The sequence below is a fragment of the Macrobrachium nipponense genome, chromosome 29 (genome assembly GCF_015104395.2).
Source record: "Macrobrachium nipponense isolate FS-2020 chromosome 29, ASM1510439v2, whole genome shotgun sequence".
Lineage (NCBI taxonomy): Eukaryota > Metazoa > Arthropoda > Malacostraca > Decapoda > Palaemonidae > Macrobrachium > Macrobrachium nipponense.
In genome coordinates this window covers 16850859-16870313 of record NC_061092.1, presented here as the reverse complement: position 1 = coordinate 16870313, position 19455 = coordinate 16850859, and the positions used below count along the sequence as shown (strand labels likewise).

Sequence of the window (19455 nt, the reverse complement as noted above, 5' to 3'; positions counted from 1 at the left end):
TGCGTACGATCAACGGAAGTTCGACTGGAAGGCGAAATGCGCCTACTAGGAGAAGGCTGCTTGCGAGACTCTTGACGTCTAACAAGAGGGTAACCATCAGGAGAAGGGCGCTTCAACGTCCTTCTTCCTACGTGATCTAACTGCTAGAGAGTCTGCTAGCGCCGTGATCTGAGCTTGAAGTCCCGCGAGTACTCTCGTAGGAGAATCTTCTAATTCTTCCTCGGAAGCAGGCGCCGAGTGCGGAGCGCGAGAAGAAGAACGATCACAGGATTTCTTGTGTTTCTTCGCCTCCACCGACGATTCTTCCGGGAAAACCTCCGGACTAGAAGCCAAAGGACTGCAGGGAGCCTTCCAAGCCCTCTTCAACGGGCGCGACGCATCCGGGGAGTTCCAACCTCTCTTCGGAGAGGGAGACGACGAAGAGGAGAAGCATTGGCGTAGGAGCTCCTTCTTGTAGCGATCCGAGGCAGCCTGGGAGCGTACTTCAGGATCTGCCGAGGGGACGCCTGACCGGTGGGGGCTCTCCCTAGCCCTCCTGCGGCTTTCGACTTTCCTACTCCACTGGAACTGGGAGTCTGGAAGAGGTCTAGGCCTAGAGGCACTAAGGAGCCGGTCAGACGCACCCTCCACAACACTGGGGACACTGCACTGATCACTAACACTCTCCTTACCTTCCAACTGACGAATCTTCTGATCCACAGAACGATTCTTGGCTTTCAGAGCTGCCGCCTCCGAAGGCGAATCTCCGGCTTCGGTGCGGGGAGCCGGGGCTGCAACTTGGGAAGAAGGTTCTAATTCTACGTTAGTACTATTAGGATCCACATCCAACTCACTCATTCTAGATCTGCTAGAACTTCTAGAGGAAGCCTTACGCACTCTATCACGTTCCAACTTCCTAACATAAGAAGAGAGAGCCTTATATTCTTCTTCATTCAATCCCTTACATTCACTACAAGGGTTAGCAAACGCACAATCATTCCCCCTGCATTTCATGCAAACCGTGTGGGGGTCTACCGAAGCTTTCGGCAACCTCACCTTACATCCTTCATTCACGCAAACCCTAAACAACACCGAAGTTTTAACTACCGATTCTAGATCAGACATCGTTAAAGAAAATCAAACTCAAAATCAAACCGGTCCACAATCAGCGTATGCCAAGCCAAACAAAGCGAATACGTCACCAAAAGAAGTCCAAATTAACTCCAGGCAAGCGAGAATCGAAAAACTATCGAGAGGAACCGACAACAGTTGTTATCGTTCCCGCGACAGAGAAAAATCTGACAAGCTTACGGGAGTGGTTCGTACATCCGCCACCCAGCGGCGGGTAAGGTAGACCACCTGACCTACCTGTCGCGTGTGCCGCGAGATTTGAAATTCTGTCGGGAACGTCGGAGACTATAGCTAAGTATATATCTGTCAGGGAAGTTCATGTACAAAACTATATTTCATTCTTTTCCCATTCTAAAGGTAATGGCTTTTTTGTTCCAGTTGGCTCATCTGTACAAAATTCAAGACACTACAACACTGAAAACTATTTTACGAGATGGAAGCTCTTTAAGGGCAAAGCCCAGACACTGGGGATAAGAGAGCCATTCAGTGCCACTCTAAGGTTGGGAGAAAATGATAGCCATTGTTTCTCAAGAATTTCTCTTCTCAGATGGTCTTTTAACTGCTGTTATGCACTCAATATATACATAATGATTTTTGCTTCAAAAATATCTTGACCGTTTTGATATGAAAAAAATACTAACACAAGGAAACATTTGCCTCAACAATTTAAGTATCCAACCAATTATCAACACACTGACAGTGATGTAAAAACAACACTCAGGCATTAAATGAAACGATGTTAATAATTTAAAATGTTCCAATTTTAGTTTTTCTTACATTAAAACCACATTACAGGCACTTGTGCTTAAAAACTTGCAATTCCTGTAATTCACAAAAACCCACAAGAGTTGATAAGCCCAGTCATAAAATCCATGTGACACAGACTTCAAAACTACTTCTGTAAAAAACTAGTACTTAGCCCATTTAGTAAAAACATTACAGTAGATACTACTAAACTACATGCTCATAAAAAAATTCCCAAATGCTATGCACTAATTGCTTTTTCTTTTTGTGCATTTAATTTTAAATTTGGAACAAAAAATTATGATGTTCACATTTTCTTTACCTTGAACACTCTTGTGATCATCCAAGCATTCTACATAAATTAGGCAAACTCGGTTCTAAATATATTAAACCACAGCTGGCAGGGACTCGCCCTGTAACAGCACTGAAATTTTATTTGGCCTATCTTTTATACACTTGACCATATCTTGCTCAACATTTTAACTAAAGCTAAGGTACACTGGACAAAGATCTGTGAGTTGCTGAATACTTTTGACATTTAAAAAAAATTAAGTTGTGAACATCAGAAATCATTACACAAAAGTGACATTTTATAGAGCATGTTAAATGACTAATCATAAGCTGATGCTTAACTGCTAGAATGTTCTAGAGTAACTATAAACATTCTTTTTCTCGATAAATCTTGAAAAGAATGCATGTTCCACATGTACACACACCACTTGAAGTCTACATAATGCACAGAGTGACAGCAGTAAGCCCACTTGATGAACACAAACCCATTCAAATGTGGAAAAACGAATGCTCTCGGGAATTTCATTTCAAGATGCTTTCAGGAAAGAAAAATAAAAGCAGACAGCTTTCTTTGAAGTTCTATATATATATATATATAAATATATATATATATATATATATATATATATATAGATATATTATATATATATACACACATATATATACATATATATACACACACACACACCTATAAAGTACTATGTATTCTTTAACAATTCACAGTCTGCCCATAACCCATCTCATCAGTTTCATCCACATAATTGTTCTTGTTCAATATCCCAAACATTACAAACAACTTTAACGATGCTTTTTCATATCCCCTCCCTTTTAAAATTTAAGCTAATCATATCCTGCCTCTACTAATTCCATTTTAATAGAACCAAACATACTCTTCAAGATTCAAATACTTTTGAATAAACACGTTTATGTTTGTTTTGATTTAATGGACTAGCCTATCTATTAGACTTGATATTATTCTAAATATAATGAAAATTATAGCCTAGGCATAAGATTACACCTGTGAAGTACTGTAGGAGCAACAAGTCATAAACAAAACCATTGATTTAAAAAATTATCACTCAATATATAAAATTTCTAAACTAGCTAAGGGTAAGCAAGGCAAATCATTCCTAGCTCAGACATACGTATACGTATATTTTTATGCCCATTCATAAGTTTGCACAGCTTCCTGTGTATATACTAGTTGATAAAATTTCACAGCAAAAATTTTCTCAAAATTTTGTGCTGAAAAAAAAAAAAAATCTCTTGTATTTCAGGTATCTATCATTAACTCGAAAGTTACACCTAGAATGTTGAGGCTTTAGACTCATTCAAGCAAAGACCCATCCACCTGAAGAGGAGGATGGGATGTTAAATCTTCAAGAGATCTGCTAATCAATAGCGTTTTGATTTCACTGGAGTTCAGCCTCATATACATATTGACTATCAGGTAACAATCATTAGATTCCACATACTTATACAGGGGCTTTTCAGCAACTTAAGAGAACACAGGGGGGAATAGAAACTGACATGTAATTACTGCAGATATATCACACTTTGGAACAAGCAATGCATTACCAAGTATGCGCTCATCCTCAACCATACTACGTAGACTTAAAAATCTATAGAATCTATTTGGATCTTCTCAACCCAAGCCATCAAGATTATACAGAATTTTCTTAACATCCCTAAAGCAAAAATTCTTGTAAAAATAGGTTCAAGATAACAAGGATCAGGGAGAGGAACATTCTCAGCTGACTGCATACCTTCAAAAGCTTGAAGCAGTTCAACCTTTTCCCTGATGCCAGTAACCCGTCTGTTAGTAGTAGTGGAATAGAAGACTAGTCTGATCCAAAGAAAGATGACAGCAGTTTGGTCCACCACAGATGAGGCCAAGTAATCGTCTTTAAAGTTTCCTCTGCATGGACTTACTGTGATTTCTCTCGGTCAAGTGGATTCGCAGCATGGTGAGACTCAACAAACAATGGTAAAATTTTGACATGAATGATCATGTGTCGAATTTAGTCTGTCATGGTAAGCTCGTCTCATGTACCATCAAATCAAACCATGGCTGGTCATAAGGAAATTAATGATTCTTTGCAAAAGCACAAGATACAATAATCCATTTTCACCACAGGCTACATGAATAGACAACAATTGTCATTACTGATTATCGCATGACAACAAGTGGGATATCGACAGCTTTCCGCAAACCATATCATCAATTCCCTCTTCTACTAAATGTTAATGCACCGAAAAAAATATAAAAATGTTTTAAGAGCAGAAATCAAGGAGGAGGAAAAAAAAAATGGTTACAACTCCATCTCAAACCAATGTCAGAGAAATCAGACATGATAAAAGAAATAAAAATAACCAACATAAAAGATAGCATTTATAACCTTCAAATTGTAGGAAGTTCAAAAAGTTATTCAAAAGAGATCAAACCATTCGCCACATTTACAGCAACTATGACCTAAATGGTGTACTATGCAATACGCATTTGTACAACAAACTAAGTTTTTTTTTCCATTCATGCAAGAAAAAAGTCCTTACAAATTAACTGAAAATAGTTAAAAGAAGGTACAGCATTATTATAGAAACAAACGAAATTAGAGAGATTAACCAAATAATCTAGTGTTACAGAAATGGGTGCAGTAACTAAAGGTATATGGGCTAGTCAAGAGGCAACGGGCACAGTTGATAATTTTTAGTTGAATATACGATAAAGGCAAGTAAATAAACTGGTAGATAACAAAGAACAAAGACTAGAAATATAATTCTGGGTGAAAATAAGAACACTGTGGGCAGGTGAGTAAAAGGGAATGCAGAACAATTATGCAGTCACTTTGTAGATTCGCATTAAATTTTTATTTTTACCTATATCCATACCTTACTACCATAAATATTCCTCAGCTCAATATTTTTGTTGTTTTAGTGTTCAAGTAAAACTCGCTGACCTGTTTTACCATGTTACTGGATGCAGCCCTGAACAGTAATCGGTTTGATTTAGAAACAGTCAATATGAATTAAAAAGATGCTGCGATATACATACTATATTACATACACTACAGTGTGCACATCAATAGTCATTCATACTGACCAAGAAAATATTAAAAATGGAATACAATCTCACCCTGAAGGTTCATGTTTCTAACCTGTCAAACTGCTTCAAACTGCAATGAAGCAGTGAACAGGAACCATTACATCTTTACAATCACTGAGTTGGAACAAAACTTTTCAGGTACGGTACTTTTACTGAAACATATTGGAAAGAAAAAATTCTGGCTAAGGCTATTTTTGCTCATTTGAATACCAGCTTAAAAGCAAACGGGCAGCCATTACCAAAATTTTACTGATAACTATACAGAATTCAAATAACAGTTTTCCATATTTCAGTTAGACTGCAAGATAACTTAAAATTAAGTCGACCATTTTGCTCAAGCTATATATCAAACTTTTTCAAGTCAGCTTCATTGTCAACAGTTAGCGAGGAAAACAATACAGTAAATGAATGACAGAATACATATTAAATAGTATTGAGAATATGTACTATAGTCATGGACAACCTAACATGAAGATAACCATCTATTCTATCATTTTTTGAGACTAACAACTACACAGCAAAATTCCATGACTTAATGGTGTCCCTAGCTGAAGATAATCTCATGCCAAATGCTAAAGTGATTTGCACGAAGGTGGCTCTTAAGAAGTTTCCTCAGTTATTGGCAGTGGGCCTAGCTTTTTACTAAAAAGTAAGACTGCAATGCAGCAGCTGTCCTTTAAGTTGCCTTTCATGACACGCAGAACCTACGGTGGTAGTATTCTTACATCCCTACCACAGGGTCAACGAAGTATATGCAAATTTAGTAGTGTATGATAATTTTGAATGCTTTATTATTTAAGGAATAAACTTCCAGTTCATATTCGCCAAACACATTTAACAATAATGATCCAATTTTCCTACCGAGAGTAACAAAATTTGCTGAGCAGTATCAACATGCAGTAAATATGCCTAGCTGCAGGATTTCTCAGTTACAGAGGTCCTTCACTCCTCATGCTATGGAACTGTGGAAAACTCTCCTGAGAATGTTGTGCAACTGGAACTTTAACAATTCAAACAAAGATGCTATGCACTACTACCCTAACACTATCCTCCTTGCACTTAGGATATTTTCATCTATTCATTAATTTATTTCTTAAAAAAAAAAAAAAAAAAAAAAAAAAAAAAAAAGATAACCCTTCTTTCCGCATTTCCCTAACCACCTCTTCCTTCTTAAAGAACACTATATCCTTTGGAAGCTTGAATTTCATGCCAATGGCCCCTTTGGGCTAGTTCCAAAAGGCTGGCAAGTTCAGTTGTTGCTCTAGTGCATATTTTACACTATTCTTAACAAAACTCCCTCCTTTATAGCTACACTAAAAAATTACAACTTACTCGTTAACCAAAATAAAACCTTTCAAACTCATAAAGGAAAGGCTACTAACTTCACCATACTTCTAAGACAGCTAGTACATACTATGAATGCAACTCACAATAGCCAACATAGTCTAAAATCCATACTTAGTTCCCTTTAAGAGTGAGTCTTCCCTTTAAGAGTGAGTCAGACCGTTAACCCTATTTACATTGCTCGTTCAACCGAAGGCACCAGCAATAAACATGTTCTTGAACTACACAAATTTTAAAAAATATGGTATGCTATTTGTAATTAACTACTTTTTCGTAAACAGCCTTAAAACTGCCAACAATTAAACAACTTTGATGGATCATGCAGAAAATACTGTACAAAATGGATAATCAAGTTGTCTTATGACAATCGAATGGATTAAAGTTTAAGGGAACTTGCTTAGTGTTATCTTAATGTGGCCTTGCCTATTCAAGAGGAGTTACATGAATACTTTCACCATTACAAAACCACCCAAACCATTAGAGTTACGAATCTGTATTACATATACTGCCCATACACGCAAAACATACTATAAACTGGTAAATGTTTATTATGTATGTACTAATAGTAGTAATCTTATCTGTGGTGTATTAACTGCTTCATTACCACATTTACATACGACATGAATCAAAATATGTCCTGATACTTGTGCAATAAACAAATACTGGTAATTCAAACAAAGTACTACTTTGAATGTCTACTTGCTATGCTATGTCTCTCATTCTTGACAACAACAATGTCCAGTAGGTTACCTTAGAACTAGATCTGAAGGAAAATGTATCAGTTACCATTGCTTTCATAAAAAACTTAAGTTCTGATAACCAGATCTAATACAGTAACCATAATTAAACAATGAAACCATACTTGAGAAAGCTATTACAATAAGTGGGCCTAACTCCTCAACAATCACAATACCATTTTTTTCAAAGACCACCATATCACTTTTACCACTTCCATCTCACCCATCCACCGTGACCACTCGGTAGTCAATATTTTTTTTTTTTTATAAAACAATTTTCTACACTTCTTAAATACCCTCTAGATATTGATATCGATAGGTGCCGGGTCTTCAGTGCCTGTGTAACACCAATGCTGGAACAATACTATATATACTATCTGGATGTCAGCAGCATCCCTGTGCCACATGTTTAGCGGCATTGAGAAATCGGCCAGAGGCATTAAGAGACCCAGGATAGCTTATTGTATTCAGTTGTGGTCATCAAACAGATGGGTCCCACCATTTATTTTAACAAATTCCATTTTCTGAATATAGATTCCTTCATTTTACTCATTAACCAGCATTTTATCAGAGGAAAAGAAACTACACTACTATTATGCGTGGTTTACAGGGTTGTGTAAATGCTGATCGGAACAATTTAAATATCTCCATAGTACTTTAATTAATGTCCTTCTCATGGTTACTAAAATTACCTATAACAGCTACCAGTACCATTTACAAGAAAAGTAGTCACAACCTGGGATTCACAAGCTTTATAGAAGCCTAAATACCTTAGACAACAATAAATTGTTGACGATGATTGTAAGTCAATATTTGCTCAAATTTATCAAGGTAACTTTTGATTGTTACCCATTATGTAGTTCTTATAGTATAGTAGGCCTCTAAGCTAATTTATTTGTGCACTGTGGCATCTATATTCATCAGGTTTTAGGATGACCAGTTGCCAACAGCATTTTAAGGGAGCACAGACACCAGTGTCTATCAGCACAGTGCAACGAAGTAACTAGTGACATGACTGCTGGTCTAAAATATCAGACAGTACATTGTTAACTGCTTCCTATACACATGATGCTAAACAGACAATTATTTGGAAAGGTTCCCACATCTAGCCAGATTATCATAGTAATGGCATATGCTCTAGATCATTTGGCAGTTCTCTATTTCCCATATGTATTTCAACTGCAAACTCCCACTATCATCTGTAATATCTGCAACCAAAGCGAGCACATGTTATTTCCTTTCTGAAGAGGATCATCCAAGTTTAATTTCTAAAGATCATCTGCAATCAGCAATTAGCTCACATTCAGCAACTAATATCCTTTTCAAGTGTGGAATGATCTACCTGCCAGTACTAGAGGGTGCCAATATGTTCTCTTGAGATTTTTTTAACAAAAATTCCATTTACTTGTGCCTTTTTTTTCCAACACAGCAATTGCAGTTTAAATAGACTAGATCAGTCGATTAGTTCAAGTTGAATCTTTCTTTTCTTATTTTGCCACTTAAGTGGGCTAGTTCCTTCACCTAAGTTTTTTTTTTTATTTTAAACTGTCATCTACAGTGAATGAGCCTTAATCTGTACCTCTCCACTCATCTAGCAACACCCTGATCCCATGTGTATTGTTTGCTTAACCATCAAACTGTAACAGTTTCCCTTGTATATTAAGGATACTGATCGAGATCTTGAATATGTTGAGTTGTTCAAACTCTTAATATTATTCATATCTATCATTGTGGCTTCTACATCAGGAGCATTAAGACTCATATGAACTTGCCATCCAGGCAACTTGTTTAAGACATTGTTCTCTTTCTTTTCATAAAATTTGTCCAGTTCATACGATTTCCACAAATTAGGTTCCAGAAGTTGGTCTGTCATAAATTGGGACACAAGGTCTGTTAACTTTTCAGCATTTGTCAATGATATTGTGAATGGTTTTTCATCCTCCATTTGCAACTACCTTGAATGAACTGCAAAGTATTCCAAAGAAGTAAATATAAATTTAAGCATTTAAATACATTACTTCCAAGTAGGCCTATGTGACTTATAACAGCATTAAGTATACTTTGTTTTACCAGACAGTTAAGTTGATCAACAGCTAGGAACTAATTGGTTACTTAGCAACGGGACATACAGCTTATTGTGGAATCCAGATCACATCGAGAACTCCAATCACCAGAAATAAATTCATCTGATCACTTGTTGGCAAAGCAGGGAAATGAACCTGGACCCTGAGATCGGTAGTCAAGCATGTAACCGACTCATCCCACTAGGAAATCTAACAGCATTAAAGAACAGGTTTTTTTAATCCGCAGAATCTTCAAAGGAACCAACTACTATAATGAATCCATGCTTGCATAGTGCTGCATACAGAACTCCTATACAACTTCAGGCAGCTGTGTATATATACTATATGGAACTGTAGTCTTTGTCAGGAGTGGTGCAAGTTAAAGACTTGTTTATGTGGAGTACTACCTTATCACAACCATGATCCTTTTCCTTACAAACCTTATGAAGCAGCATCCCAGTGCATCCATTGCGAAATCATATTTTACCAACATAACATTATATTATACTAACAGTTTATCACAAAGTATTTCAAATGGAATATACACATCCAAAGAAGAAATGCACAATGCTAAAACATTCACTATGCAACACGTCAGGTGCCAAAAAACAGATGCACAAGGCTAAAACAACAACCACTATGCAACACATCAAGTGCCAAAAAACTATCTAAATGTATTGAAAATTTTTGTCGAGTTATGAACACCCATTAAGAAAGCCTTAACAATGTTATGCCAAATTATTTTGGGGAACTACAGTATACAAAAATTATAAGTTATTCTGCATGCTCCACTGTAACACCTAGGTATGTATTACTGTATATATACTAATGAGCAGTTATGTCTGTTCCCTCTAGCAAAAGGTATATGCAGCTTATTGAATTCTCAGCCAAGTTTAACATCTAAAACAAAAGCAATGAATGTGTTTACATATTCCCCCAAAAAATATATTAAGGTATAACAGCTTCTAAATGAACACAGACCTACAGTAGTATATACTAGCAATACAGTCAAATTCAAAGATTTCTCACCTCATGTCACCTACAGGTAGGCTAAGTTAAGCAAAAGAAGATCTTGTTATTTTTTGGTGCTGGTATGGGATAAGGTAAGCTATACAACAACATATACATACACAAATACAATATTAAGGCATTATTATCACGATAACAAATATCTGTCCCACAAAACGACAGTAATACTACAGTACTGCTTTTTACACAACTATAGAGTAACAAACAAAAATTATTTCTTACCTCACACTAAGATCCATCGTTCACAGGTAGTCTCTTTCAAAGCTTTCAATATCTTAGGGCATTTTTCTTTGTGCTAATATCACTCAATTTCATAACCATAAAACTGTCCTTGCTAATAAAACAAGTCTTACGTAAACAATAACTGGACACAGGTTACTATTATTTGTCTGTTTTCACAACACTGCATGGTGAACACCTGACAGTATTTACATCTGCACTTTTCACCTCCTGATTTAAAACAACTGGTTCACTTCACTATAAGAAAAACAATTATGTTAAAAAAAATATAAATAAAAACACAAAATCTGATATTGCAGCCTCATGGGGCACTTGAGGTAAAGCACAATTGGTAATCATCCACACAGTTTAAGACACTGAACTCAAAATTTGCAATTCAAACTAAAATAAAGAAAAAAACATTGCCTGTTAAACAATGTGATGCATAACAAACACGACACGTCAAGATTGTAAAAAAATAAATAAATAAAGCTGTCAAAATTTCCAAATAAGACAAGAGTACCAAGGGGCTCTGGGTCTTAAAACGGAAAAATCAAAATTTCCAATTGTACCTCTACAAAACATTAACTAATATTTAAAAATGGTTGAGAAAAAAAAATCGCCTGCCCACACAATCATAAGCACTAACAAGGAACACTGATTTGAAATCAGCTGGTAGCCATGGAGTAATGCAGAAGGAAAAACACCAGTTGGAAGGACAAGAAACTCACAGCCTGGAAGGACAAGAAACCCACAGCCTAACTCAAACAGCAAAGAAATCTTGTAAGACATCTAAACCCATTGAAATATTTGACCAAATGCTAAATAAATCCATAAACTTGACACCACACATCATCTGAACTGAACGCAACTGTCCACAATACAGCTTGAGAATAAAACATCTTTAGATATGGTGTCAATAAAAATATTTTGCCAAAATGCAAGGTTTTTATTTTAAACAAAATAAATAAACCAAAAAACTGGTTCAAATGACAAAACCAAACTAAACCAATCTGATTTGCAGTGCATACTGCTAGTATACTGCACATTCAATACAGCAATAATTGAGGTTAATGAATTAACACTCCTTGATCTACTTTACATTCCTAAACCTTTGATAGACTATATAATATGTTTCGACCCACCAACCACCATGTAAGCCCGACAACTACCACCACACACCTAGCACTATTTTTCCTTTCATTCAAGGCCAGTAACCTCGCCAGCCAAAATTGATTAATATACATACAGCAATTCCACTTGATTTGACATAATACTTTTTCAGCAATAGTAGTGAATTAACAATGATACAAATGAAGAATATCAAAATTCATCATTTTGTCTATACCAACGGCTTATCTTACTCGAGAATACAAAGCAAACAGTGCTTAATTTGCCAATTATTAGTACTTTTTTCCAGACAGTACATGAAAAATTATCCTGCAAAACAGAAAGTGGCCTCCACATCATCTCTTAAAATTTAGTGATGAGCAAATAAATAACTTGTATGGGGTAAAGTCAAATTGCAAAATAACTAAAGCTCACTGAAACATGGGAAAACACACAAAAAAAAAAAAAAAAAAAAAAAAAAAGGATTGACAAAGCCTCAGTGAATCATGTATATCAAATTCTCATCAAAACTTTGACAAATGTAATAATGTCTATTTACAATGATTTCTACTACCAGCATAATCTACATACAGCTCAGTGTTTCCATTTTAAACCTTCCCTTCCTAAAACTTTGCCCTACTGAAGGGACTAATATATCTAGGCCCTTTCCAACAGTCTGCCATTACATAATAACCGATAAATTTCTAGGTTGTACATACAGAACAGTCAACTTGACAAATAAAATTTATATAAATTCAAATATTTCTAAACTCCATTCTAAAAATAAACACTGAACATAATATTCACAAAAGTGAACATGTCACATTACCAAAATATGGCATAAATATAAACCATCACATGGTATAACAGTGTACCTACCAGTTATTTCAGTCCAAACCGAATGCAACGACTTGGAGAGAAACTTTAACAATGGTAAAGATATTTACAGTAGAGTTGCAGTATTTCTGAAATTACACATACCTATCCTCTATTGATGGTGGGGTAAAATTAGCCTATATATTGAGGGTAAAATTAGCCTATTTAGCCTATATATTGAGTACAACTAAAGACGGAAAACTGAAGACACAAAACACAACTAATACAACACTGATTATCATTTGGTGTTTTCCAAAGACATGCTCCAAATATAATATTAAGAACATCATGGCATTCAGTCATAATTCAAGACTAAACACTGCAGCAAGAAAGAAAACTATTATTTTGTGAAACATGGGAGGAACACCAATGAATGAACAGTATCGTGAGAAAATATGCTAAAATGCACATTTCAAGATATGAAAATTGTGATGAAAGGATCAAGAGAAAATTCATTGGAGCAATGAATGGTTTACTGTCAAGCTTCAAATAAAAAGCTGTGTGGTACTCATACCAAGTGGTATAGTTGACGCACAGCTAAAATTTTAGCACAGTTCCTTTCATAATTATATATACATACATATATGGGCAGTATGGCAGTATATACCTAAGTCAACTGTCACCCAAGTAATAATCCAAGCCATAGGCTATTCTCCTGGTAAAGGCAACTACTTATATAATACAACTATACCTCTTAAGTGGTAAAGTTATGCTCACTGTCAAGTGACTGACATGTGTTATTTGTGGCTTAATATTTCAATCACGTTGGTTGTGGCTTAACATTTCAAATTATAGAAATCCAATGATGTAAAGAGCTGCCTTTTGAACATTTAATCAGTGGAGTGGAGTATATATATATGAGAGAGAGAGAGAGAGAGAGAGAGAGAGAGAGAGAGAGAGAGAGAGAGAGAGAGAGAGAGAGAGAGAGAGAGAGAGAGAGAGAGTGTAAAGTCGTTTCCAAACAATATATGGTACCCACTTACCCGCAGACTACAAAGCAGCTAAGAAGTCTGAGTGAAAATGAGAAAAGGGATCAATGAACAAAGGAGAAAAATATGTTCTTGAAAAAGAAATAAATGTTTGATTTCAAGAGGTAACTCATAATAGTTGCTATACGGAGTTTGTTCCTAAAGAGCAATATCATAATCTGCAAGCTGTGTGAAAAGTTCCATGTTTCAGGTAACAGACAGGGTAAACTTGACTGAAAAAAGCTTATACTTCTAAGCTAGCAGCTTAACACACAAGGTCAACAGGCTTAAGGATACCTTTTGTAATTTACTGTTGAAAACCTACCCTCCTGATAAACTGGGCAGGCAGCTTTTTACTATGGGTGCTTGTAAACTACAGTCTCAAGTCCATACTAAACTGCAGCTTAAGTGACCTTGGAATCAAATTCTGATTTCTTTAACTATGTAGAATAACTTTTTGTAGAAAACTTAATCTATTACAGGGTGGAAATGACAATGGCTAGTTTAATAAGGCAGATTTCATACACAGTATTCCAATTTCGCAAAAATCTGATAAGCCTAGGCCATCAACACATCAAGTAAAAGTCCAAGACTCAGAAAGTACATTAACAAATCTAGGCCATTGAGAGCTATAGTTATTTAAAGATTACAGATAGGTTAACACTTAAAATACAACTGAAAAGTTATATGAAACCATTCATGAGGGGGGCTAACACCTAACCTTGGAGTGCTTGGGCTGACCTTGACTTCTACAGAAAGGTCTGATCAAACTGCTTTGAACTGCATTAGGCTGCTACTCATCAATACAATGGTTACAACTCCATCAAACTGTAAACCTAAACTTTCCAGTTAACCTAGTCTCTGCCTCGCCACTTGATTATAGCCTAATAGGTGCTAGTACTTACTAACAAGTGCTTGGATTTACATATACAGCAACACAATAAACTAACTACCAATTTAAATACACTTTACGGAAATAAAACTACCTAATGCAGGGGGTAGGTTGCACATAATCTTTCATGATAAACATTACGACTCAAGCAAACTAGCTATTTCTTGTCTAACAACCACAACCTAGAGCGCTAACTCTTACTCTGGTGCATTTTCTCGGGGAATAGAAAAAAAAACACTAAACATAACAAGAAATGATACATACTGCTAGACTACATAACCTAACCTAACCCATGCGGCTGGGTTGGACTAGTTTACAGCAAGTTATTTCACAGCAGTATATGGTTTACTTTTATTATATTTAAAACAAAGCTTTCCCTAAACACAAAATTCAAGTATTTCTAGAATTTATTCACCATACGCTACTTGATGTGCAACAGCGAAAGTAATGATTTGATTAAGGCCGACGGTAAAGACTGTATCAGTAGTACCGATATACAAAGAACGAGTTCTGGTCTCCCCAACCAATCCTACTGGGCAAAGGTAACTTCGAAAACACTGTAGGTAATATTACCGCACAATATTTTTAAACAAACAGTTGAGCCACCCATAATCTCCCCTGGGTGAAGTCATGACCCGCACCGTTTCCCTAGTTCACACACAAGGCAAACTTTCTCCACACGAGTAGAACAGAAAAAACACGAACATATTTTACACGCACTTCTTGCTCCATATTGTACCACATATTTACACCTATTCACATCCCCGTGTCAATCTTAAAGTTAGATCCAGTGTTGTTCGGCCTCATATTGTTCGCCTTCATGTTGTTGTCGGCCGGTGATGAAAAATTATACCAATATCAACCACTTATCCCCTTTAAGCCAATTCTTGCTCGGGGTAGAGAACACGATCTTAAAAAACTATATTCCACTACGCACAATTCACCACACACACACCTCATTCTATCACCAATACGTTCAGAAACGTTCCACTGCAACGTTTGCGAAAGAGGAATAGGGCAACGCACCGATAATCACGGAAAATAAGAACACAATGCTCAAAAAGCTCCAGATTCTCCGGCATGTAGCTTCTCACGGCGAGCGCGCGAGGTTGACTGACCAGAGCATCTCCCCCTACCCCCCAACCAGTCGCACAGACACCTATTACCTATTATCCCATAATACCATCCCATTACGCTATATCACGGCGGGAACTAAAGCTGCCTACGACTTTCTCATTACACATTAACAGACAAAAATGTACAGCACGATAAATGATAAGCATCGACCAACAGAAGTAGCAAATGATGTACTTATATCAAAAAAGGAAACGGAAATGTAATGATCTGCCCGTGAGCAACACTAGATCCCCCCTCCTCCCTTCTCTATCACTCCCTCCAGTCCTCGACTCCCCCCCTTGCCGGGTCCCCCCTCCCTCACCCTCCTGCAAGCGTCACCCAAAATCACTTTTCAAGACAAACTGAGACTCCTCTCAAGCCACTTCCTCTCCCTTCCTTATTTTCACCGATTTCCGTCACCGGTTCCCTTCGCTTCATTTCATTCGCTATTTTATTCACGCTTTTCATTCGCAATACTTACAAGTGTCACACTTATCACTAATTCCTCACTCGAAAGACACTTAGGCCCCACGGCGAGTACACACTCACATACTCACAACAAACTCATTAACAGTATCATGACAGACTTCGTAATGGCGGAAAGACTCGAATGTTATCGTTCACAACATTTACTTTCCCGATTTCCCTGGCGTTCCCCCTCTCATGCACATTGTAAAATACACAAGAATATTTTGAAGGAGTTCAAAATACACCGTTGAGCCAGTGAAAAGTTTGTATTGATGCACTTCCGGAGCGTCAAAAAAATCTCTGGAACATCTATCAGCTGGCTTCCCATCAGGCATTGCGTCCTTTGTCGGGCCGGCGAACTCTTTCTTTGCTCCACCTCACTTACGACCGTTTTTCTCACTGGCGGCCCATTTGTGCATCATTTGTCGATAATAAGGGCACTGTACAACTCACAAGCTTTGCTACGACACCCCACATGATAGGGTTTATTCGAGATGATGACACAGCGCGGGGGTCAATCGTTCAAGGACTGAATTTGTGCCAACAACCATATCGATTCTATTTCACAACAAACACAAACGTAAACTGTTCCTTGGTTAGGTCACAGGGCTAATTTACAGTGAACACGTGCTTCACCTGGTCTCCACACCCACCCACCACCTCCACCACACCTTCCACTTCCACAATATCAACCGGAGTTGGACCTCACGCCAACCAAGCACCGTACATGTGGCAAAAATTAGGAGATAATCCGGAGCGCGCCCACGACCAACATGGCGCCTTGTCTCCGGTTAATGGCTACGGGGCCGCCCCGCTGGACGCACGGACTCCCGCGCACACCCCCACCCACCATTCATACCCATTACTTTCCCATTACTTTGTAATAATTTCTTATTTTTCATTTTCGTACTCATTCCGTAAATCGCCTTTTTGAACTTTTGCGGGAGTTTCTTGAAATGTTTATTTAGACACTTAATTGACAAGTTTGATACCGCGAGTCGCCCCTTGTTCATGTGTCTTTGCATGACTAATTTCCTGACAGTTCATTTGTTATTAACCACAATGTAATTACCTATTTTGTCGGACTCCATCCCTTCTACATCGTGTACCAGAGCAAAGTTACTGTTCGCGCTAAAACGTCGCTCTTCGAAGCGCTAAGTCCTTTGCCGATATACAGGGATTTAAATGGTTTTTTCAATTATAAAATGCTGGCGAAAAAATTACGCGACTTAATATGCCCAAAATGCTAATGACTGCAAGTATTTAATGAGCGATATATGTGCATTTTAATTTTTCAGTATTTTCCCAACTGCTGGCGTTGGCTAAACCATGCGGAAAACTTCGTAGACGGAATAACTTCGAAGCGGAATGACAAAAATGATGTTTGAGAGATTGACAGAACAACTGCATGGTGTTGAGAAATCCCGGTTGCTCTGTAGGTAGGGTCGCGGCGGTACTGGCGTGTGTACATATGTAGGTGTGTTGCGGTGTATGTGTGGGGAGAAGGTAGCCTGGGAGAGGGCCGGGGTAGGCTAGGGCCACGGGACTCGGGAGCCTTGTGCTAGGCCGGGGGTTGGCTGGAGGGGAGGGGGGAGTGGCGTGAACCTCGCTATGAAGCATCTGCAGCTAGCGTGCCGACCGCCTACACTCACGACCCCATCACCGCTACCATTTACCACAGCTACATAAAAATGCTTATTTCGATCAACCCATTTCTCTCGGCCTAGGCCCATTTTCCTGCAACGTCCCTCCAATCTTCTAAGAAAGATGGTGTTTCGCGGAGCTACGGAGAGCCTGTAGAGGAGCATCGCGATTCGGAAAAAGGGATCCTTACAAGAAAGTATAGCAAGAGGACCGCCACTTTAAAAACACATGACAAGCACACAGCAGTTTCACTCCGAGTAGAAGAAGAAGAAGAAGGCAGCCGTCACTGCCACAACCAACCAACCATCCTCTCCTCCTCTCCCTCCTCCACCTCCCCATCCTCCGGCCAGTCCCCACTCCTCTCCCCTCCCCTCCAGGCCCCCGATCCACGCATCCCTTAGGCACCCCTCAACCCCTAACACCAAACACACTCACACACACACAACCCTTGGGTCACTGCTACCATGGTACCCCCTTCCCCCTTTACTGACAATTACCACCCTACCCCACTCTTCACTACCCCTTTTACCTCGCATCAAGATAAGAGAACATATAGCTGAGATAGTTCAACTCTCTCTCTCTCTCTCTTCAACACACAATCATGAGTAGTCCTTATAAAAATATTCTAATTAACAAATACTTAACAAGCTGAGAGGTCACTTACGTGCCCAACAAAAATTATAGATAAGATCTCGATAAATAAATCCCCAAGACATTAAAAAGTTCAACCAAAGGCCATTAATCTGTACCCTGGGTCCACACCAGTGCCCTCGCACGGTCAGGCGTATCGCAACTCTCTGAGTGACCTGTGGCCAGAACAACCAAGGGAGAAAGTATAATAGCTAAAAAGAGAAAATAAAGATAAAAGAAGAGTTGGTCTTCTTTCTCTGGAAGCTCTCGAGGTCCTACAGAGTCCTATATACCTCCCGGGTCCCTCCCCGACATCCGAAACTGGTTCTAACTGCTCCGGAAAATCGAATAGCTGTCACTTAATGAAAGCAATGTTTCATGTTCCCGCAAAAATTGAAGTTTATGCAAAAGAGCTTATAAACGATCAAAGGTCTCAATGATCAGACGCCGGTTTCAACATGCTATAACAAATGAGGATAATTAATCAATTCAGCTTTGTAAATCTGGGATAAGGAAGAAGTTAGTTTTTCTAAGATACAATAATATCACCACTCGTGAACACCATTGACTGACTACATTACTCCCAAAAATCAATGTGAAACCAAGAGGAGGAAAACTGACAAAACAAGAAACAACGGAAAAGCTACTTCTAAAGCATTAATATATGAAACTCCAATGCCTCTCTCACTTTCTCTCTCTCTCTCTAATCGATGACGCGGGCAGCTTGGTAAAGCAACAAGACACAAACGGTAAAGGAGGAGAGGAGAGGAGAGTGTAAAATGGAGGAGAATTATTGATATTATCGAGATGGTGACATTAGGCACACCCGTCGCGACTCGAGAGAGAGAGAGAGGAATGGTGATGGGGAGGGGGGGTTGGGTAGGAAAGGAAGGTTACGGGAAACACACACACACAACATACCGCTCGACGGCGCTTTTCAATTCGCTCTTAATAAAATAGCAGGCCAAAGCGAATCGATAAACAGGCAGCCTCTCCATTTCACACCAAGGAAATAACCTGTTAGGCCAAGTTATTATATCGAGTTCCCTTTTCAAAGGAAAATAAAATCGATGACCATTACAAACCATATATATATATATATATATATATA

At 38.1% G+C, this 19455-nt stretch overlaps 1 protein-coding gene across 1 annotated transcript in view; it reads right to left on the bottom strand.

Moving 5' to 3' along the window:
* LOC135206162 (transcriptional repressor p66-beta-like) overlaps positions 1-15637 on the bottom strand; it is a 52608-nt gene extending 36971 nt beyond the window's left edge. Inside the window, 3 exon segments of the mRNA XM_064237442.1 lie at positions 10422-10442; positions 10644-10898; positions 15513-15637. Coding sequence (XP_064093512.1) covers positions 10422-10442; positions 10644-10660 — 38 coding nt within the window. The 5' untranslated portion in view covers positions 10661-10898; positions 15513-15637.
* Positions 15638-19455: the final 3818 nt, after the last annotated feature.